Consider the following 22,914-nt stretch of genomic DNA (forward strand, 5'->3'; position numbering starts at 1 on the left):
ATACTTGAGGGCCGGTGTTCCCATTCTGCATCATCACCTTCCAACGAGTCTGATAAATGTCCCCAATGTTTTTCTTTTTCATAAAAGTTTGAAGAAATCTTTTTGAATCACAACGTGTGGTGCAGTCCGAATGCTGAACCACCACCAGCTTCATCAGTCTATTGGGGATTCTATCAATGAGATCTCTACGCGTTGCTTGGTCTGGACTCCTGTTGTAACCATTATGAGGGGCTCTAACCATCCCTGTGCTGAGTTCCCGGGTCTGTACACCTGCTGTGCCCATTATGAAGGGCTCCCACCATCCCTGTGCTGAGCTCCCGGGTCTGTACACCTGCTGTGCCCATTATGAAGGGCTCCCACCATCCCTGTGCTGAGTTCCCGGGTCTGTACACCTGCTGTGCCCATTATGAGGGGTTCCCACCATCCCTGTGCTAAGTTCCCAGGTTTCCACCCCTGCTGTACCCATTATGAGGGCCCTCCACCACCTTTGCACTGAGTTCCTTGGTTTGCACACCTGCTTTGCCAATTATGAGGGGTTCCCACCATCCCTGTGCTGAGTTCCCAGGTCTGTATACCTGCTGTGGCCATTGTGAGGAGTTCCCACCATTCCTGTGCTGAGTTCCTGGCTCTGTACACCTGCTGTGTCCATTATGAGGGGTTCCCACCAGCCCTGTGCCAAGTTCCCAGGTCTGTATATCTAATGTGTCCATTATGAGGGGCTCCCACTGTCCCTGTGGCAATTTCTCAGGTCTATACACCTGCTGTGCTCATTATGAGGGGTTCCCACCATCCCTGTGCTGAGCTCCTGAGTCTGTACACCGGCTGTGCCCATTATGAGGTGTTCCCACCATCCCTGTGCTGAGTTCCCAGGGTTTCCACCCCTGCTGTACCCATTATAAGGGCCTTCCACCACCTTTGCACTGAGTTCCTTGGTTTGCACACCTGCTTTGCCCATTATGAGGGGTTCCCACCATCCCTGTGCAGAGTTTCTGCATCTGCCCATCTGCTGTGCCCATTATGAGGAGTTCTCGTCATCGCTAGTAGATTTTCATTGATTTGTACATTGTGGACAATGTAGCAGAAGCTGGAATACGAAGGATGGTGAAGCCCCCCAATCTCCCAAGTGAAGAACATAGCGAGAAATTATGGCAGACGGATCTCATCGTTGGGGAGTATTCAACACAGGTAGAAGCCAGAGACTGACTCACAAAGCTTCACCTATCATCAAGCATTCATTCTGGGTGGCCCAACCCTTTAAGGACTATCCCACTGGAGTCTCCTTCTGTGAAGTCTTCTATTCTTGACTGCCTGATTGATGTTCACCAAAAATCGATTTCACAAAACAAGGTGCTCACCCTTCCCAATGATGCGATCGCGGTGGGTGATCAGTCGGCCCTCCGGGATCAGAACATCCTTCACCTCCTCTAGCAGCTCCGGCCTCAGGCTGTCCAGTACGTTGGTGATGAGAAGCGGCATGGAGCTGGCCCCAATACTGTTTGCAGAGTAAATGGCCCCATGGAAAGTCCCACCACCAGAGCTGCTGCTGGGGATGTCTACATGAGCAGAGGACAGGAAAAGTCAAGAAAAGAACAATCGAGCAGAGCACAGGAACTGCCCCGCCCCCAAGGAACTCTCAGCATCATCTGAACCACAATGCTCCAGTTCTAAAACCTCCATTATACATTCACAATAGATTTTTCCAACATAATCCCATTCACACACCAGGAAAAATCAATCTGAGTTTTGTTTAATTTCGGATTTATTGATCATTTTGTTTCGTCATATTTGTTATGTTGGAATGATTTGTTTTTGGAATTTGTTTCGTATAATCCTTATTTTCAAATCAATTCCAATTTTAAAATTCAAATTTTGACATTTAAAATACAAAATTTCAAAATTCTAATTTTGGAAGACGGCTATATTTGTTAGATTTTATTCTAATCTATTCTAGTTTTTTTCTATTCTATACTATTCTATTTTATTCTTTTATATTCTATTCCATTATTTTATATATTTTTTCAGGCTCGGTTCTTTGAGCTGTCAGCGGGTCTCCCCAGTGTTAAAGAATTCCGGTAATTGGAGTTGTAAAAAAAAAAATTAAAAAAATTAAAAAAGCAGCCAGCAATGTTTATTAATAACATTGCTCAGCCCTGAAACACTAAAATAAAAAAAACACATTTTTTTTTGTATCTTTCTGTTTCGTCATCTGCAGATCAAAAGGGATGAATAAATATTCCTCTGTTTAACCCCTTAATTTACTCTAATCAGCTTTAACTCCCTATTCTCCTCCATTTAATTATTATTTTCCTGCTTTTTTTTTTTTTTATTCACATCTATTTTCTAAAAGATAAACAATGAAAACTTTTTTTTTTTTTTTTGCTTTGTTAGTGCATATTTTACATACATACACTATATATATATATATATATATATATATATTTATTTATTTATTTTTTACACATTTCACATTGAAAAAGCGCTGAAAATCTGTTTAATTTGTAAATAACTTTTTAAATACTTTGTACCATTGCTGACAGCTGACGTTAAAACGAAACCGTAGGTATCGGTAATTGCTAACGGCAAGTAATAAAAATAAAGTATCGGTACTCGTAAAGAAAATGGTATCGGTGCATTCTTAGTGATCAGAGCTAAAAAATATTCACTGTCACTGTACTAATGGGAACTGGGAAAGGAGGGGGTAACATCAGGGGCAAGCAAAGGGTTAAACCGTGTTCTTAGCCAGTGCATGTGTACTGTGGGGGAGGTGCTTTTACTAAGGGAAGGCATAGAGCCGCATCCCTTCTTTTGCAGGAACACAGGATCCATGCCCTCCCTACTGACAGATCGCCATTCTGCCTATGTACTGAACAATCGGCGGGTGCCAGGGGACATAGAGTCTGCGGTACCCACTGCTGTGTGCAATCGGAGCGGGAAGGAGCCGGCGGCGGGGCGCATGCATGCCCCAGACTGGGAACTGTCAGATCATGTACTAGGTACAGGATCCGGCGCAGCCGTGCCACTTTGCCGCCATATATGCAAGTATGCAGTCGGCAAGTGGTTATTTCAAATTCGGATAATTAATTTAATTAGAATTTATTTCGGATTCATTGAAATTCCTTACTATTGGGATTCAGAAATTCGGATACATCCAAATCTCTAAATACTGAAAAAATAATTTCAATTGGTAATGAAATGAATCACACATATCTAGTATATAATAAAAAACACAAAGGTAAAGCTGAAAAGGTAAAGCTGAAAAGGTAAAGCTGGAAAGGTAAAGCTGGAAAGGTAAAGCTGGAAAGGTAAAGCTGGAAAGGTAAAGCTGGAAAGGTAAAGCTGGAAAGGTAAAGCTGGAAAGGTAAAGCTGGAAACGTATGAGAATATAGCAAGCATTGTCCTCTTACAAGACTCTCTGTAGTCGATGTGCATGGAGTGAATGGGAAGGCCCGTCGGGGAGGAGAGGTTTTCTCTGTTATTATTCACCAATAATTCCATGTTCTCTGCAACTGTGAAAATAAAAAATAATAAGAAGGGTGAGGAATGTTCGATCACAATCTTCCGATCGCTGTGTGTGTGTGTGTGTGTGTGTGTGTGTGTGTGTGTGTGTGTGTGTGTGTGTGTGTGTGTCCCGATATACACAATCCCATCTACTTACTTTTCTTCTTTCCAGATTTCTGCTGCTTCCAGATCAGGAAGGCCAATGCTATGCAGACCAATAAGGCGGCCACCGTTCCCAGGACTATCCCCAGCACCGGATCAATGAGATTAACAACTACGACCTTACCCAGCTCACTGCAGACACCGTCCACGCACACCTGAGGGTAGAAAGGAAAGAGTGGCACAGTCACAAGCCACGGTGGGCAGAGGGACTCATAGAAAGAGAAGTCAGGTTGTAGGCAGGTGCAGATAGCCACTTTGCCACTAGGTGGCTCTGTACCAGAATAAAGTCTGGTTACAAGCCGTGTCATCAGGTGTTAGGCCCCTTTTAGGTAGAGCCATCCTGCAGTGATGTCATGGGGGAGTCAGTGCCCAGGTATAAGCCAGGCTGGGAGGAGCCCTAGTAGCACCTGGGCCATGGGAGATAAAACACCACATCTATGCAGGTGTAGACAGCACAGCAAGTGTAGGCCCTGGACAAGGCAGGAGGCCAGAGGGAGTGGACCTGCACCCAGGAAGAGCCCAATGTAAACTCTGTCCCTTATGGAGGTGGGGGCTTGGGCGGATTGCAAAAGGTCTTTTAGGCCAGGCCAAAAGTTCCCGGAGTGAGGCTACTGCCCTGCAGGGTGCCAGGAAAGGTCCCAGAGGAGGAGGTGACTACAGAGAGCCCAGTCCTGTGAATACTAATGACCCCTGGTGGAAGAGAGAATGTTAAAGAGCGATAGCGAACAAGGTGCTGCATATGCTTTCACATGTGACTACTGCGCTTACCTGAATTCCTATTTATCCCATCTTCTATATCATTTATAAATAAATTATATAGAATTGGCCCCAGGACAGAGCCTTGGGGTACCCCCCTAACCACTCTAGACCATTTTGAGTGGACATTCCTTCCTTTCGGGTATGTAATGGTCAATGACCGGGAATGTCATGTGGAGGCACCTGGCTTGGAGTGGGGCACAAGATAGCAGAGGGTTCGGCCTCAGCAGGAAAGGCAGTGTTCTAACAGGACAGGACCGGGGGTAGGGACTTGTGATCTTGGCGCCAACATCCAGCTAATTACAAAGACCCTCTTACAAAGTGGAAGCATACGCATGGGTTCATGGGGGCATGAATGCTAGGTGCTAGATCCACCAGTAATTCAGTTTACAAAGGGGCCTCGAAAAGCAGCTCAAGCAAAATTCAGGACAAAAGAGCTTCACCAATAGTTTCCCCTACTGAGAACCCCACAGAGGACCCAGGATGGGAACCCCCAAGGCCTAGAGAGTAACCACCTTTCTCCACCCACATACTTGGAAGGTTCTTGGTGACCGAAGCCTTAACAATCCATAGACAAAATTATCCGGCAACCCGGTAAGTTCCAAAATCTTTATAAGGCTACATTAAAAGCGGCACAAATGGCTAACACGTTTCGGCCATGACGGCCTTGCAGGCCATCATGGCCAAAGCATGGTAGCTATTTTGTACCACTTTTAATGCAGCCTGATAAAAAATTTGGAACGTACTGGGTTGCCGGATAATTCCTTCTATGGATTGATGCCTTGGGAGCACACACGCCAGCCATGAGCACTGGGCCTCAGCAATCTATGTGGTAACAGACCAGTTGAGCTTGGGTATAGTTTCTTCAGCGAAGCCTTAACAGATACCACTACACCTGAGACCACTGGCCTGCCCCTCAGAAAAAAACCTTCTGCCCACAGTTGATTACCACACCTTTGATCCTATCACCAATAGTTTAGAATTTCAAAAATATTAAAATTTCACCGTTAATATCCAAGGTGAAAAGCCAACACGTTTTGGGGGTGTAAGGCTCCCCTTCATCAGAGCTATAAAAACATGGGCATAAATAGTGTGTATAAATAATAAAAAATAATAACGTATAAATAGTTACATGATGATAGGAGGAATGCTATTTTAAACATAGGAATATGTTTATCAAGTATGTAACTAAAAGTTATGTGTAGCATAATTTACCTGCCAGGTATAGTTGCCTTGGCCAATTGATAGGAGATCAATTGATTCCACCCTAGTTCTGGAGTTGCTGCACCTCTCTCTTCTGGCATTGCAAGGACAGACTGGGAGTGGGTGGGGTGTCTCAGCCAATGGGCAGGGATTTTTTTGGGTCCCTTGGCCTGCTGGGAGAGCCTATTTGTTTGGGTGGGGTCAGGTGATTGGGGGTTCTGTGCCACTTGGGCCTTCCTTTATCTAGATGGCAACTCACCTCCTCATAGAAGGTTAATAGATTGGTTTGGCAAGAACGATTCTTTATGAATCCATGCTGACTACTGCTAATGATACCGTTTTCATTACTAAAATCTTGTATATAGTCCCTTATCATCCCCTCCAAGAGCTTACATACTATTGATGTTAGGCTAGCTGGTCTGTAATTCCCAGGGATGTATTTTGGGCCCCTTTTAAATATTGGTGCTACATTGGCTTTTCTCAAATCAGCTGGTACCATTCCAGTCTGTAGACGGTCAGTAAAAATTAGGAACAATGGTCTGGCAATTACTTGACTCAGTTCCCCAAGCACCCTGGGATGCAAGCCACCTGGTCTCAGTGATTAATCTTAAGTTTCCCCAAGTCTATTTCTAATTCTGTCCTATGTTAGCAGTGTGGGTGCTTCCTGTGATGTGTCATAAGGATAAACACTGCAGTTTTGGTTACTAAAGCCCCTCCGATTCCCTTGTGAAGACAGAGGGAATAAATTCAATACCTTCATCATCTCCTCATCCTTTGTAACCAGATGTCCTTCCTCATTCTTTATGGGGCCAATATGGTCTGTCCTTCCTTTTTTACTGTTTACATACTTAAAGAATTTCTTGGGATTTTTTTTTACTCTCCTCCACTATGTGTCTTTCGTGTTCTATTTTAGTCGTCCCAATTGCACCCTTACATATCTTGTTGCATTCTTTGCAAAGTCTGAATGCTGATGATGATGATGATTCCTCAACCTTGTATTTTTTGAAGGCCTTCTCCTTTGCTTTTATATGCATTTTTACATTGGAGTCAAGCCATCCAGGACTTTTGTTCGCCCTTTTAAATGCATTACCCAATGGGATGCATTGGTTAATGCCCTTATTTAATATGCTCTTAAAGCAAACCCATCTCTCCTCCGTGTTCTTCGTTCTTAAGATTTTATCGTAGTTTAGGGAAGTTGGCCCTTTTGAAATTCAGTGTCTTTGTATTCCCCTTATGTTTCCTATTTGTGTGATTTATACTGAAGCCAATTGACCTGTGATCGCTGTTTCCTAAATTGCCTTGTATTTCTACACCCGTGATCATGTCTGTATTGTTGGTAATCAGTAAATCTAGTAACGCTTTATTTCTAGTTGGTACGTCTACCATCTGACCCATAAAATTGCCCTGCAAAACATTTGGGAACTGGCGAGACTTAGACGAATGCGTGGTTCCCTCAGCCCAGTCTAAGTCTGGATAGTTAATATCCCCCAATTATGATAACACTTCCCATGCTTGCCGCTAATCCAACTTGTGATAGGAGGTCCGCCTCCCCCTCCTCCCTCAAGTTAGGGGGGCCTATAGCATACCCTCAGTATTATTTTCCCCTTTTTGGGTTTGTATTCTCTACCCATACTTAGTTTCTTTGGGCGTTTCTGTTCCCTCCCACAACCCAAAACATATCAGTTGGATTATTGGCTTCCACACAAAATAAGCCAGGTGCGTCTATGACCACCGGTGGGGACATGGAGGCTCCTTCAGAGACTTCATATGTCCTCCACATTGCTGAGGATATTCTGACTGCTGTAATAATGAAATATCTGTACATTCATCTCTGGTCATTTTATCACAGTTTCGTAAAGCGTACCTGTACCACCAAGCCCTCTGATGGGATCACCATATCTTTAGGTACCCTACAGGTGATCTCGTTATCCAACACTTTTGGGTAACACTCTCGTCCACCGATGGTCATGGAGATGTTCAAACAGTTGCTCACCTGACTGAGGTTTTCATGCTAAGAGGGATGAAATATGAACAGAATCAAGAACACCAATCATTATAACAATCCAGGCACCTATCACATGGGTGATCACCACATTAAGACCCCTTTCACACTGAAGGAGCTTTTCAGTACTGAGCAAGAATACAGCAACTTGTTCCATGACAGCTGAACTCTTATGGCTTCGAAGAAACACTTTCAGGCCCTATTTACACTTTCTTCAACTTCAAGGCACATTAAAGCACCTACTACTTCAACACAATTTTTTTTACGTTTTTTTGATGCTTCATTGGATGATTTTTTGAAGCTTTAATGAAGCTTGGCAAATGCCCTGTATGTGTGCGTTGATTCTCTATTTCTTTTAAAGTGGTTGTAAACCCTTACAAACCACTTTGACCTACAGGTAAGCCTAGATTAAGGCTTACCTGTAGGTCCAAGAAATATCTCCTAAACCTACACGGTTTAGGAGATATTTGCCAAAACACAGGCACCACTGTCTAGACAGCGGCAAGCGGGCGCACTGAGCGCGCCGCCGCGGTCAACGCCGATATGCCGCGAGTGGCGGCTCCCGTGCGCATGTACGGGAGTGACGTCATCGCGGCTTCGTCGAATGACAGCGCTGGAGCAGCGAGACCCACCGAGAAGATGAAGGCTCCGTACACAAGGGGACAGTGGTGACTTTGCTGGCTCCTGTGTCAGGTAAGTGACACATAATGGACTACTATGGGATGCATAGTAGTCCATTATGCTTTACCTTTGCAGGGAATCAAAGAGGAAGTAAACCCATCAGGGTTTACTTCTTCTTTAAAGGGGCCCAAAAGAACTCCAGCTCAGTAGTACCCCGACTCAGCAGATCCACAGCTCATTAGTACCCTCATTCAGCATATTCCCTGCTCAGTAGTACTCCCAGCTCTGTAGTATCCCCAGCTTTGCTAATTCCCCCCCCCCCCCCCAATCAGTAGTAACCCCCAGCTCTGCTGATCCCCCACACAGCAATAACTGATCCTATGGTTTGCTGAGCCTCCTCTCTCTTGGGGACCGCTCTCTGTATTGCTGTATTGTACTGCACACCACGTGTGACATCTGCTAGTTTCTCCTGCTCTGGTCCCCCAGCTCCGCTGCTCCTCTGCCGCTCAGTCCTCTCCCTCTCTGGTCCCCATTCACTTTCCGCTATAGCGTTCCCATGTTGCACCCAGATGTGCCGTCTGCTAGTTGCTCCGCTCCAGACCCCGCTCACCTTCGCTTGTGGAATGGTGCCAAACTATGCTACTTAATCTCCATAGGCGACTCTTTAAAAATTTCTACAGGTTACCCATTTACAGTTACAGAGGAGGTCCTGTGCTAGAAATATTGCTCTCGCTCAGACGTTAATGGCGATACCTCACATGTGGGGTGCAATCACCGTTTACATGTGTGGGCGTGACCTACGTTCACTCCTGCGTGCAAGTACGTGGGGAGGGGGGTGGTTTAAAAAAAACATTTTTTTTCTTTTTTAATTTTTACACCGTCCCTTAAAAAAAAAAATTGTGATTACTTTTATTGCTATTGCAAGGAATGTAAACATCCCTTGCCATAACAATACAGCATAACATTCATGGAGAAATCTGGGGTCTAAAAGACCCCGAATCTCTTCTCTATCCTTAAAAGCAAAAGACTAAAACAAAAAAAGAAAAAACACCTCTCTGGTCCTCCATGGGCATAAATATGAGAGGTGGGTATCAGGGGTGGATCCAGGGGGGGGGCAACGGGTCAATTGCTCCCTCCGAGAATACCGCCAGCTGATGACTGCACAGCCGGTTCCGCGGGTGCCAGCGCGGCCGGTTCCGCGGGTGCCCGCGCTGAGTGGACGGGTGGGGGGGGGGCAGCTGGGCGGCTTAGGAGGGCTGCTGGCCAGTCAGGAAGCCAGCAGGCAGGGGAGCAGGGAGAGGACATCATCTCTCACTGCCCTGCATCCCTCCAGTTCCGCCCTCACTGTGCGGGAAGCTGTATGCAGCAGAGAGATTACATCATCTCTCTGCTGCTCATCTTCACTCTGGACTCAACAAAAGACCACCTTAGCAGAAAAGTGACACAGTAGGTGACAATACGCAATGTGTGGCAGGCTACGTGGCAAGTGGCAATCCGCAATGTGTGGCGGACTACGTGGCAAGTGGCAATCCGCAATGTGTGGCAGACTACGTGGCAAGTGGCAATCCGCAATGTGTGGCAGGCTACGTGGCAAGTGGCAATCCGCAATGTGTGGCAGGCTACGTGGCAAGTGGCAATCCGCAATGTGTGGCAGGCTACGTGGCAAGTGGCAATCCGCAATGTGTGCCAGACTACGTGGCAAGTGGCAATCCGCAATGTGTGGCAGACTACGTGGCAAGTGGCAATCCGCAATGTGTGGAAGGCGACTGGGCAAGTGACAATCCGCAATGTGTGGCAGGCTACGTGGCAAGTGACAATCCGCAATGTGTGGCAGACTACGTGGCAAGTGACAATCTGCAATGTGTGGCAGGCAACGTGGCAAGTGACAATCCGCAATGTGTGGCAGGTGACGTGGCAAGTGACAATCCCCAATGTGTGGCAGGTGACGTGGCAATCCGCAATGTGTGGCAGGCAACGTGGCAAGTGACAATCCGCAATGTGTGGCAGGTGACGTGGCAAGTGACAATCTGCAATGTGTGGCAGGCTATGTGGCAATCCGCATCTGGTGACAGGCGACGTGGCAAGTGACAATCCGCAATGTGTGGCAGGTGACGTGGCAAGTGACAATCCGCAATGTGTGGCAGGCTACGTTGCAAGTGGCAATCCGCAATGTGTGGCAGGCAACGTGGCAAGTGACAATTCGCAATGTGTGGCAGGTGACGTGGCAAGTGACACCCTCAGGGCTCCCACTGATTCTGCATTATGGTGAGTTGAACCATTTAATTTTATATTACAATGTATTAATAGAAATAATGCGCTTCAATTATCCTGACACCATAACAACCATGGTGTCGTAATGATTGAAGCGCAAATACCAGCCATTTCCCATATAAATTTCCCCCAAAAAAACAGATTTTATAGCAGTGCCCCTCCCGAGATTAGACTCTGGATCCGCCCCTGGTGGGTATTGAGCCAGCTGACGCCAGATGGTTCCCGGGCTCAGCAATCGGTAACATTTGCCCGGGAAGCAGTGAGACCTCTCCTGCCGCTTATAAAAAATAAAAAAAAATAATCTTGCGGTGAATCCGCTGCTGGAATAACTTATCAGGAAGTCGGCTGCCTAAAAGAAAAAAAAAAAAAAAAAAAAAAGAACATACCAGGGTAATGGCATCTAGCTGCAGCCATAATCCCAGTTTTTAATGTCAAAACCATGACATATATTTACAGTTAGGCGGTCGGCAAGTGGTTGAAGAGCAAGAATGATCAACTAAATCCACCGGGGATTTTTCATGGTTATTTTTTTCTTGGCCTCTCATGTACTTACATGGGTCCTTACATCCAAATTGTCTTTCTTCAGCTGAAGTTCATCGCCCTGAAAAGGGTGGATGGTGTAGTCTTTGAAGTATTCGAACCTAGCTGAATGGTTGTAGGAGTACCCGTCCATTTGTACGCCGAGGATCCCGTAACTTCCCTTTTGGTACTGGAGAGCTGGGGTGCCGCAGAGGATGCGGTTTGGAGAAAAGGACCCGTAACACGTCTGCAGACAGAATATATCGGTTTATATACATGTTCCTCAGAAAATGGAATATATGAAAAATAAAAAATAAATTATCCATCTCACACTGAGGCCCCAGCCAGTAGCCTGTGAGACAAGTCATGGTTTCCCAAACCCTGAGAGTACAATTTGGGTTCCCCCCTGGGGAGCCGCAAGCACAGCACATAGTTTGTCCTGGTATGGGCGGACTGGCCGCCAACGCCAACACAACCAATGACGCCCTAGGGCAGGACACATAGGGGTTGGTTTACTAAAGCTGGAGAGTGCAAAATCTGGTGGAATTCTGCATAGAAACCAATCAGCTTCCAGGTTTTTTTTTGTTTTTGTTTTTTTGTCAAAGCTTAAAGAGGAAGTAAACCCTGATGAGTTTACTTCCTCTTTCATTCCCTGCAAAGGTAAAGCATAATGGACTACTATGCATCGCATCGCATTGTAGTCCATTATGTGTCATAATAGGGCGGCACAGTGGTCGCTGGTTCAAATCCCAACCACGACACTACCTGACTGGAGTTTGCATGTTCTCCCTGTGCCTGTGTGGGTTTCCTCCGGGTACTCCGGTTTCCTCCCACACTCCAAAGACATGCAGGTAGGTTAATTGGCTTCTGTCCAAAATTGGCCCCTAGTATATGAATGGGGACCTTAGATTGTGAGCTCCTTGAGGGTAGGGACCAATGTGAGTGTGCAATGTACAGGGATAGGGGTAGACACTCACTCAGGTTGAACTGGATGGACTGGTGTCTTTATTCAACCTTACTAACTATGAAACTTACCTGACACAGGAGCCAGCGATGTCACCGCTGTCCCCTGTAGTCCGGCGCATCCATCCTCTCGTGGGTCTCGCTGCTCCGCCGCTGTCATTCCGCGAAGCCACGATGACGTCACTCCCGCGCATGCGCACGGGAGCCGCCACTGACAGCGGTGCCTGTCTTTCAGCAAATATCTCGTAAACTGTGTAGGTTTAGGAGATATTTTTTGGACCTACAGGTAAGCCTTAATCTAAGCTTACCTGTAGGTCAAAGTGTGTTGTAAGGGTTTACAACCACTTTAATTGAACAAGCTGATTGGCTACCATGCAGAGCTGCACCAGATTTTGCACTCTCCAGTTTTGTTAAATCAACCCCATAGCATCATTTTTTTGCTATTGGTGTTAGCAGTCAGGCTGCCGGCACAGTGGCAAAGCATGACTCTGATCCAGGGCAAGCAGCGTGCAAGACCACCGCCTCCTCCAGACCTCTTCCTCCATATCCTGCCCTCTGCTGGAGCCAAAAGGTAGGGCTCTGCTGTGAGGAGGGGACTGCACGATAGGTGGGACTGTGCAAATAAAATAATTTTTCACAGATATTATAGGAACTAAAGCTGAACTCCGGGATAAGCAAACATTGTCTGCATCCATTCATCACGTGTATTCTTCCTGAATCTCGGTGATCTTTTGTGTATTTCTTCCAGATCTGTGCAGTAATCCAGTGTGAGACTGTAATAAAGACCGCTCACTGCTGCTCCCTCTCCTTGTGCAGGGAGACCGGTCTATTCTCCGCCCCCTTCTGTAGGCAGCCTCTTGTGAGTGGAGCCTGCAGGGCCCCTCCCACAGTTCTGCCTTCTCCATGTGCAGGGAGACCAGTCTTGTCTCCGCCCCCCTTCTTGTAGTTTTTTGCCTGCAGCTTGTAGTGGGTGGAGCCTGAAGGGCCCCTCCCACAGCTCTGCCTTCTTGTGCAGGGTGACTGGTCTCGTCTCCGCCCCCTCCTGTAGTCTCTGCCTGCAGTGGGTGAGCCCCTCCCACCGTTCAGTTCTCCCCTTGTGCAGGGGGACTAGTCTTGTCTCCGCCCCCTCCTGTAGTTGCCTGCAGGCAGCCTGTAGTGGGTGGAGCCTGCTGGGTCCCTCCCACAGCTCTGCACGCTCTCCTTGTGCAGGGCAACTGGTCTTGTCTCCGCCCTCTCCTGTAGTCTCTGTAGTGGGTGGAGCCTGCGGGACCCCTCACATAACTCCCAAAGGCAAAGGCATGATGGGACTTGTAATTCTGTAACAGCTGGAGGCCCAGAGTTTGAGCCCCCATGCGTGTAGCGGGTGGATCCTGCCAGCCCCTCCCACAGCTCCGCTCTCTGCACAGGTTATGTACTGCCCAGTGATGATGTCACTGCTACTTTTATAAGGTAATATCTGGGTTTGTATAGGAAGTGGCGCACACAAGGTGGATTTTATCCAAGTGAAAGTTTTTATTTTGTGCCACGGAGTTCAGCTTTAATTGTTTTATTGGGTTTCTATGTATGTGGCATGTTGGTTATAAATAAAGTTGGTGACAAAATATTTATGACGTGATTTGTGCTCTGGAGAGGTTTAAGGAAAAATCTAATTTGTGGTCTGGCACAGATTTCAAACTTGGAACACAATGTATAGGGTTGGCGCCGTGCACTGACCTTCTTCATGCCCCGGTATGAGATGGTGACGTTGGAGATGGAATCCAGGTTGGCCCCATGAATGGTGATGGACGTCCCCCTGGAACGGAGATCGGGTGATGGTTAATAAGCAGCTCATGTATAAAACTGTCAGATTTTTTTTTTCCCCTGCAAATCAGCTGAGGAGAAAAACATTCCTTCATTTTTAGTTCTAAAGTTTCAAACCGCTTGTGAATTCTGCCAGTTTCCATGGTAACCGGGAATCTAGAGAAATCCCTTAATACAGAGACTTTCTTCCCGATGCCAGTATATAGAAGAAGACTTATCCTTCCGATACATAGGTAGATACAGAGCATCCAGAAAGTATTCACATCGCTTCACTTTTTCCACATTTTGTTATGTTACAGCCTCAATTTTCTCTGTCCAAAATGGATTAAATTCATTATTTTCCTCAAAATTCGACAAACAAACAATACTCCATAATGACAAGGTGAAAGAAGTTTGTTTGAGATCTTTGCAAATTTATTAAAAATCCCATGTACATAAGTATCACAGGCTCCTCCCATGTACATAAGTATCACAGGCTCCTCCCTTGTACAGAAGTATCACAGGCTCCTCCCATGTACAGAAGTATCACAGGCTCCTCCCATGTACAGAAGTATCACAGGCTCCTCCCATGTACACAAGTATCACAGGCTCCTCCCATGTACACAAGTATCACAGGCTCCTCCCATGTACACAAGTATCACAGGCTCCTCCCATGTACACAAGTATCACAGGCTCCTCCCATGTACACAAGTATCACAGCCTTTGCTCAATACTTTGGTGAAGGTCCTTTGGCACCAATTTGTTTCATCAGACCAGAGAAGTTTGGTGCTCATGATCTGAGAGTCCTTCAGGTGCCTTTTGGCAAACTCCAGGTGGCATTTTACCAAGGAGTGGCTTCTGTCTGGCCACTCTACTATACAGGCCTGATTGGTGGAATGCAGAGATGGTTGTTCTTCTGGAAGGTTCTCCTCTCTCCACTGAGAAACGCTGGAGGCTCTGTCAGAGTGACAATCAGGTCACCTCCCTGACTAAGGCCCTTCTCCCCCGACCGCTCAGTTTGGGCAGGCGGTCCACTCTAAGAAGAGCCCTGGTGGCCCCAAACTTCTTCCATTTACAGATGATGGAGGCCACTGTGCTCATTGGGACCTTCAATGCTGCAGAAATTTTGCTGCACCCTTCCCCAGATCTGTGCCTCCATACGGTCCCGTCTCTGAGGTCTACAGACAATTCCTTGGACTTCATGGCTTGGTTTGTGCTCCGACATGCACTGTTAAAGTGGTCGTAAACCCTTACAAACCACTTTGACCTACAGGTAAGCCTAGATTAAGGCTTACCTGTAGGTCCAAGAAATATCTCCTAAACCTGTATGGTTTAGGAGATATTTGCCCGAAAACATGCGCCGTAGACAGCGGCGCGCAGGCGCACTGAGCGCGGCATTCTCAACGACGGAGCTGCCGCGCGTGTCGGCTCCCGTGCGCATGCGCGGGAGTGACGTCATCGCGGCTTCGCCGAATGACAGTGGCGGAGCTGCGAGACCCCACCGAGAAGATGGATGCGGCGGACTACAGGGGACAGCGGCGACTTCGCTGGCTCCTGTGTCAGGTAAGTGACACATAATGGACTACTATGCGATGCGATGCGATGCATAGTAGTCCATTATGCTTTGCCTTTGCAGGGAATGAAAGAGGAAGTAAACCCATCATCCTCTTTAACTGTGGGACCTTCAATATAGACAGGTGTGTGCCTTTCCATAATCAACTGAATTGACCACAGGTGGACTCCAATTAAGTTGTAGAAACATCTCAAGGATGATCAGTGGAAATAGGAGGAGCCTGAGCTCAATTTTGAGTGCCGTGGCAAAGGCTGTGATACTTGTGTACATGGGAGGAGCCTGTGATACTTGTGTACATGGGATTTTTTTTTCGTTTTTATTTTTAATAAATTTGCAAAAATTTTCAAACAAACTTCTTTCACGTTCCCATTATGGAGTATTGTTTGTAGAATTTTGAGGAAAATAATGAATTTTATCCATTTTGTAATAAGGCTGTAACATAACAAAACGTGGAAAAAAGTGAAGCACTGGGAATACTTTCCGGATGCACTCCACATAGGAGAAGAGATATAACAGAGACAGAGGAGACAACCCGCCCACATCTGTAATACGGAGACTTCCTGATTCCTCCCATACATGGACAGCATGGAGCTGAGTTGGGTAACATTGTATCACTCAGGGGAAGTGGAAAGATCAGATCACAGCGAGTTCAGCTTTATGCAATGACAACGTGACGCAGCAAGGATACGACGTCATGCGATCACGTGATCATGTGACATATTGCCGTATATTGAACCCCCTCACTTCCCTCTTTTATGTAGAGACCAGACACTAGAATAAAAATTAAAAAAATATACAGGATACAATCATTTGATGAAGTAAAAATGGCAAATGGCTGACAAACCCCCCCCCCCTATTTTGGATATCGCGAGGCTCATTTACACACTTGTTGCCCTCTGAAGAGCAATCTTTGTTCAGATCACGCTTCAGAGGGCATTTGACAGGCAGTTAGAAGGCGTTCTATCACCTCCTTATTACCTCTTGAATCCTGCACAAGTTGCAAGGTGCCCCCATTCAGTTGTGATAGTGGGGATAATTTTGCCATGTCACAATGTAAAGCATTGCGGCCGTGGCGTACGTACATCGCCTCCTCCTTAAGGAGGGGCGGTAAAAACGCACAGTTGAGCTCATCACAAATGTAAACGAGACCCAAGAGAGGGTTATAACCAGGGCTTTTTTTTTCTCGGAATAGGTGCAGGAACTCCCCCCCCCCCCCCCCATCTGAATCACCCCTTGTCTCTGCCCCTACCCACCTCTGACCACTGTCCCTTGATTCCACCACCTACCAGTACTGCCCCTTTTAGAGAATACAGAACCAAGTATCATTTTGTGGTGCTAAATCATTTGTATGGAACATGTTGATGATAAAAAGAAAAGCAGTAAAATAGATCCCCTGCAGCCAGCAACAAAAGAATCACAGCAATAGATCCCCACACAACAATAGACTCCCCCAGCAACAACGGACTCCACCCCAACAATAGATTCCCTGCAGCAACAGTGAACCACCCACAACAGCCAGTAACAAAATATCCACCCAAGCAACATTAGACCCCCCCAGAAGAAACAACAGATCTCCCAGCAGCCAGCATCAATAGATCCTCCAGCAGCCAGTAAAAATAGACCTCTCCCTCAACAGTAGATCCCTTCCAGTAACATAAGACCCCCCCCCCCCCTCAGCAACAATAGACCATCACACAAAATCAGATCCCCCCGCAGCTAACATTAATAGACCCTCCAGCATACCCCACGCCCCATGCTATTACATACATTCAGTGCTGGAGGTTCCGGAACTGCGTTCCCCAGCGTTCCTGCTGAAAAAAAGCCCTGGTTATAACCCCTGTCATTTTTTTAGCTTTGTCCTATTGGGTAGAAGTCCCTTTACTTCCTGTCGCAAAGCCAAAACAGGAAGTGAGGGGAAACCCAGAACTAGTGTCCCCATTGGAAGATTTCCCCTCTGGTGACCACTCAAAATTTGGGATTCTGTCTCACTTTCGGTGATCCCAACAGTGGAGCAGAATTCATTCCACTGACACTAATGATGGGGCAGAATTACCCCCACTGACAGCAAAGAAAGGGCGTTATTCTTTCCTATGTTAAATGGGGCCAAATGACACCAATGCAGGAGGCACAATTCCTCCCAAAGACACCAACAATTGGTCACAGTTCCTCCCAATGACACCAACAATGAGGCCAAATGACACCAATGCTGGGGCACACTTCCTCCCAAAGACACCAAGAATTGGTCACAATTCCTCCCAACGATACCAACAATGAGGCCAAATGACACCAATGCTGGGGCACACTTCCTCCCAAAGACACCAAGAATTGGTCACAATTCCTCCCAATTATACCAACATTGAGGCCAAATGACACCAATGCTGGGGCACAATTCCTCCCAAAGACACCAACAATTGGTCACAATTCCTCCCAATGATACCAACAATGAGGTCAAATTACACCAATGCTGGGGCACAATTGCTCCCAATGACACCAACAATTGGTCACAATTCCTCCCAATGATACCAACAATTAGGTCAAATTACACCAATGCTGGGGCACAATTCCTCCCAATGACATCAACAATGAGGCCAAATGACACCAATGATGTGGCACAATTCCTCCCAATGACACTATCAATAGGCCACCATTCTTCCACTGACACCAATGACAGGGCACAATTCCCCCCACTGACACCAACGATGGGGCATTGTTTTTTTTCCTACTGACATCAGGACCTTTTCTACTCCCAGTGGCCACAGGCTGCACCCCCCAAAAGGCTGAAGGACAGCAAGGCTGGCCCTTTGTTTAGAAAGTTTGGAGCCCCCTGCTTTAGAGGTAAGGCGTAGCTATAAAAAAAAAAAAAGCATCATATGAATTTCCAATAAGCTGATCAGATAATCCCCACAAAACTGATTAGCGGAGACTGCAGCTGCCAAGTGAAGGCCATCCACCAAATTGGCCACAATCGCCGCAAACAGAAGTTGGCTTCAGAAGAAATGATGGCACAAGTGGTACAACAAACAAATGATGGAGAGGGATACTGGAATGGGATTGTGGGAACTCACCGTACTAAGCTGCAGTTAGGCTGGATACTATGGATCACCGGGTTAGGTTTGTACATGAATGGTTCTACGTAAGAGAGCTGAGCTTTGTCCAACCAAAGAGTGATTTCGACTGGTCCAACGGAGGTGGCAGGAGGGGACTGACAGCACAAGTCACTGGCGGGACAAGACCTGGAAGAGTAACGCTGGATTCTAAAAACAATTTCACACCATTGAAGGCTAACCATCCATGCTCCTCGAAAAGGTCCTCACTCACAACCATCCATCCTCATGAATCCCACCATCAGCAGGATGAGCCCAATATCACACTACTCACTCATTGTCCATGTTGCAAAGCGTTTCCCCAATATACACACGCTGAGACTCTCCGGCCATCAGGTCCTTCCCCTTTAGTGTCAATAGGGATCCGCCAGCTAGAGGTCCAAAGGATGGAGAGACTGAGGTCAAGATCGGCTCCTGCAGAAACACAAGATTCGAGAGATATACTTGTGCCTTATTCTGTGTGGTAGATCATTGTAGACTCTTCCTTCCAGGGCTGGTCTTAGTGAAGGGTTGCCTCCTGTCCGGGATTCGCCCAGACAGTCCAGCTTTTGAATCAAAACTTTGGTGGAAGATGGAAGTTGGCAGTGCTGCGGGGGGGGGGGGGGATAACGTGTCCAGGTTTCAGGCCACCTGAAACCCGGGAACGTTCCCACCCCCCCTGCAGCACTGCCAACTTCCATCCATTTGTCACCATTTCACAGGCGCACGCAAATTTAAAGTTTGACACATTGGATATCTATTTACCTCGTCTTTTATATTTTATCAAAAAATTGGGTAATTTATTGTGTATGTGAGCCCAAACATTAAGTTTAGTATCATTTTTACAGAAATTTTGCATTTTCTAGAATTGTGGGGTAATATCACGTGACATAAAAAAATTGGAACTATCACTGTTTTATTCTCTGGGGCAGCGGTCTCCAAACTGTGGCTCGGGGGGCTGGATGTGGCCCTTTGCTTGCCTTTACCCGGTACTCACTATTCCTCCCACTGATACGTGACACTATTCTGCCAACTGACATCAACAAATGGGCACCATTTCTCCCACCGACACCAACGATGGTGTATTATTCCTCTCCCCAATACCAAATGTGGTGATGTTTTACTAGACATGTGCAATTAGTTTCATTCCAAATAGTTTTGTGAACGAATTTAGACAATTTATTTAATTCGGAAATAGCCGAGTTTAACAAATTTTTCCAAACATTTATACATTTGAATATTCAAAAATGTGAAAATTAAAAAACCTGAATAACTTAATTATTACTAATTATTAAATTATAGGTATTGGAATTTCTTTTCAAATTTGGCTGTTAGTGAACGTAACCAATACGAATTTATCCAAAGTTATGAATTATCCGAAATAATGAATGCCGTATCTAAACGAATGGAATGCAACAAACAATAATAAAAACTTTATTATTATTATATTAATTTGTTCCATTCCATTTGTTCAGATTCATTATGTCGGATAAATTCATATTCATTACATTCAATAACAGCCAAATTTGAAAGGAAATTCCCATGCCTATTAATTTAATAGTTCAATATTATTAGTTATCATTTAGAATTTTTGAATTTACAAATTGCAATCATAACGTATGACCCCGAACAAATAAATAAATTATATGAAAACAAACACGCGCACATCTAATGTTTACTCCCACTGGCCACAGCCTGTCCCCCCTAAAATCTGAAGGACAATAAACTGTCCCTTTGTTTAAAAAGTTTGGAGACCCCTACTCTAGGGTGACTGCTTTCAAAAAATATATATATATAGTTTTGGCGGTTTTATGTAATCTTCAGGCCTAAAATGTTTTTTTAAAACCTGTGTGCAAAAAAAAAAAAAAAAAAAAAAAAAGAAGAAGAAAAATCGCAAACCGGCTTTGGCAGCGAAAGGGTTAATCGATGAATAATGCTCAATTGCAGGTGAAATCACCAACAGATGTATTAATAAACCCCATCATACTGGATGTGTCTCTATAGCAATGTGTAGTATCTCCTCTTAGCTCGGCTGTCCATTAGATGCAGCTGACCTACATGAGTACAATCACCTCCCCCCCCCCCCCCCCCCACCGGTAGAGGTGACCCGCCACCCTCCGTACTGTGCAACCCTGTGACAGTTAGCGGCGATTTTCTTACCACAAAGGTGAATCCGCTGGCCGTATCATTTCCATCTATGTTATAATTGACATCTTTTAGATTTTCTTTGATGGTGACGACGACATCCGCAGGTGACGCAGAATTTGGAAGGCCGTCTTGCTGCAATGTGCATACCAGCCTGCCGATAGAAGAAAACATGTTATATCCTGGCACAGGCCATTCAGTCCCCGCCATCCATCCAGACAACTGGGTTTCCCTCCCCCCCCCCCCCCATGAACTTTTAGGCAGCAAAAATAATTCAAAACATACAAAAATGTGAGAATATTACTGTATTATAACAAATATCTCTGTACAAGGTTAAAAACCAAAAATACTTAAACTTGCCTGGCAGGTAGGAAAGGGAGGGGACAAGCGAGCACCCGCCTCCCCTCCCTTTTCTGAGCCATACCAGGCCACATGCCCTCAACATATTGGGGGGTCCATTTAGGGCACCCCTAAGCACCTTGTCCCCATATTGATGGGGACAAGGGCCTCTTCTCCGCAACCCTGGGTGATGGATGTAGGGGTCTGCAAGTGGGGGGCTTACAGGAACCTGGAAACCTCCAGATCCCAGCCCTTCCTATGTGAATGAGTATAGGGTATATAGCACCCCTACCCATTCATCAAAAAAGTGAGTAAAAAAACACTACGCGAGTTTTCAACAAGCTGATGAGTCAACAGTTGTTAAGGATGCGGCGGCCGCCCTTCCCAGCCCACTCCTTAAACACCAGCTATTCTTTACATAGAATTCAAATCGGTCAATCATTTTTCAACCAATCCGAATTCAAATCATTCCGAAAACTTGGAATTCATTAGAAAATTGATAAATGAATCAAAAAGAATTTCAAAACGTATCAATTAAACTAAAATTAGTAACAGAACAAATCTATCCAAAACAAAAACAACATTTTTCTGTTCTGCACATGTCTAGATGGGGCACAATTCCTCCCAATGACATCAAAGATGGGGCCCTATTCCTCCCACTAACACCAATGATGGGGCACTAATCCTCCCAATGACGCCAATGATGGGGCACTAATCCTCCCAATGACGCCAATGATGGGGCACTATTCCTCCCAATGACGCCAATGATGGGGCACTATTCCTCCCAATGACGCCAATGATGGGGCACTATTCCTCCCAATGACGCCAATGATGGGGCACTATTCCTCCCCAATGATGAGGCACTATTCCTCCCAATGACGCCAATGATGGGGCACTATTCCTCCCAATGACGCCAATGATGGGGCACTATTCCTCCCAATGACGCCAATGATGGGGCACTATTCCTCCCAATGACGCCAATGATGGGGCACTATTCCTCCCAATGACGCCAATGATGGGGCACTATTCCTCCCAATGACGCCAATGATGGGGCACTATTCCTCCCAATGACGCCAATGATGGGGCACTATTCCTCCCAATGACGCCAATGATGTGGCACTATGGGGGGATCGGAGATTCGCTGTCCAAGGGCCTCGGCTATGGAATGCTCTACCAATAAACATCCGCCTGGAAGAAAATCACCTGGCTTTTAGGAAAAAACTCAAGACCTTCCTCTTTTAGCAGATGATCAAAGCTCGCCACAGCGCCTAGAGGCGATTCAGTTCGCATTGTGCGCTATATAAGTATTTCATTCATTCATTCATTCACTATTCCTCCCAATGACGCCAATGATGTGGCACTATTCCTCCCAATGACGCCAATGATGGGGCACTATTCCTCCCAATGACGCCAATGATGGGGCACTTTTCCTCCTACTGACACCAATGATGGGACACTATTCCTCCCAATGACATCAATGATGGCGCACTATTCCTTCCACTGATGCTGGGACATTTTCTACTCCAGCTGGCCACAGCCCAGCCCCCCTAAAGTTTGAAGGACAGTAAACTGCCTCTTTGTTTAGAAAGTTTGGGGACCCCTGCCCTAGATTGTTTATTGGAGCCAGTATGAATGGACTGTTGCTTGTGCGGACGGGCTGTTGCTGCTTTATTACCTTTTACTGTCACTCTGCTCTGGAATGACAAAACAGCTCCGCTGGCCGACCATCACTTGGTGCGTCTGTGCCGAGACCAGCACGCTGTCTGGCTGATTGTACACCTGCTGGGACTGGAAATCTCTTCCACAAATGGTGATTTTGGTGCCGCCACGAAGAGGAGCCATTGTAGGATAAAACTGAAGAAAGACACAGGTTAGCTTTTCCAAACACAATACCCAGACTGCTACATATACTGTATAGCGGGTGGGTCATGGCTGCTGTTCTCTATCACCCAGCAGTCCCCAAAGATGAAAAAAAAAAAAAAGAGTGGGGACACCCCAAA

At 46.1% G+C, this 22,914-nt stretch overlaps 1 protein-coding gene across 1 annotated transcript in view; it reads right to left on the bottom strand.

The window, feature by feature from the left end:
* LOC143927111 (macrophage-stimulating protein receptor-like) overlaps positions 1-22,914 on the bottom strand; it is a gene marked incomplete at its 5' end in the record, with an annotated part of 129,705 nt that overhangs the window by 18,912 nt on the left and 87,879 nt on the right. The window contains 10 exon segments of the mRNA XM_077451066.1: positions 1,356-1,553; positions 3,405-3,506; positions 3,656-3,815; positions 7,484-7,630; positions 11,067-11,279; positions 13,709-13,787; positions 18,413-18,580; positions 18,726-18,865; positions 20,591-20,729; positions 22,590-22,768. Of these exon segments, the coding sequence (XP_077307192.1) occupies positions 1,356-1,553; positions 3,405-3,506; positions 3,656-3,815; positions 7,484-7,630; positions 11,067-11,279; positions 13,709-13,787; positions 18,413-18,580; positions 18,726-18,865; positions 20,591-20,729; positions 22,590-22,768 (1,525 nt within the window).

The sequence above is a fragment of the Lithobates pipiens genome, unplaced genomic scaffold (assembly GCF_037356315.1).
Source record: "Lithobates pipiens isolate NorthernLeopardFrog02 unplaced genomic scaffold, aLitPip1_a1.2 Scaffold_23, whole genome shotgun sequence".
Taxonomy (NCBI): Eukaryota; Metazoa; Chordata; class Amphibia; order Anura; family Ranidae; genus Lithobates; species Lithobates pipiens.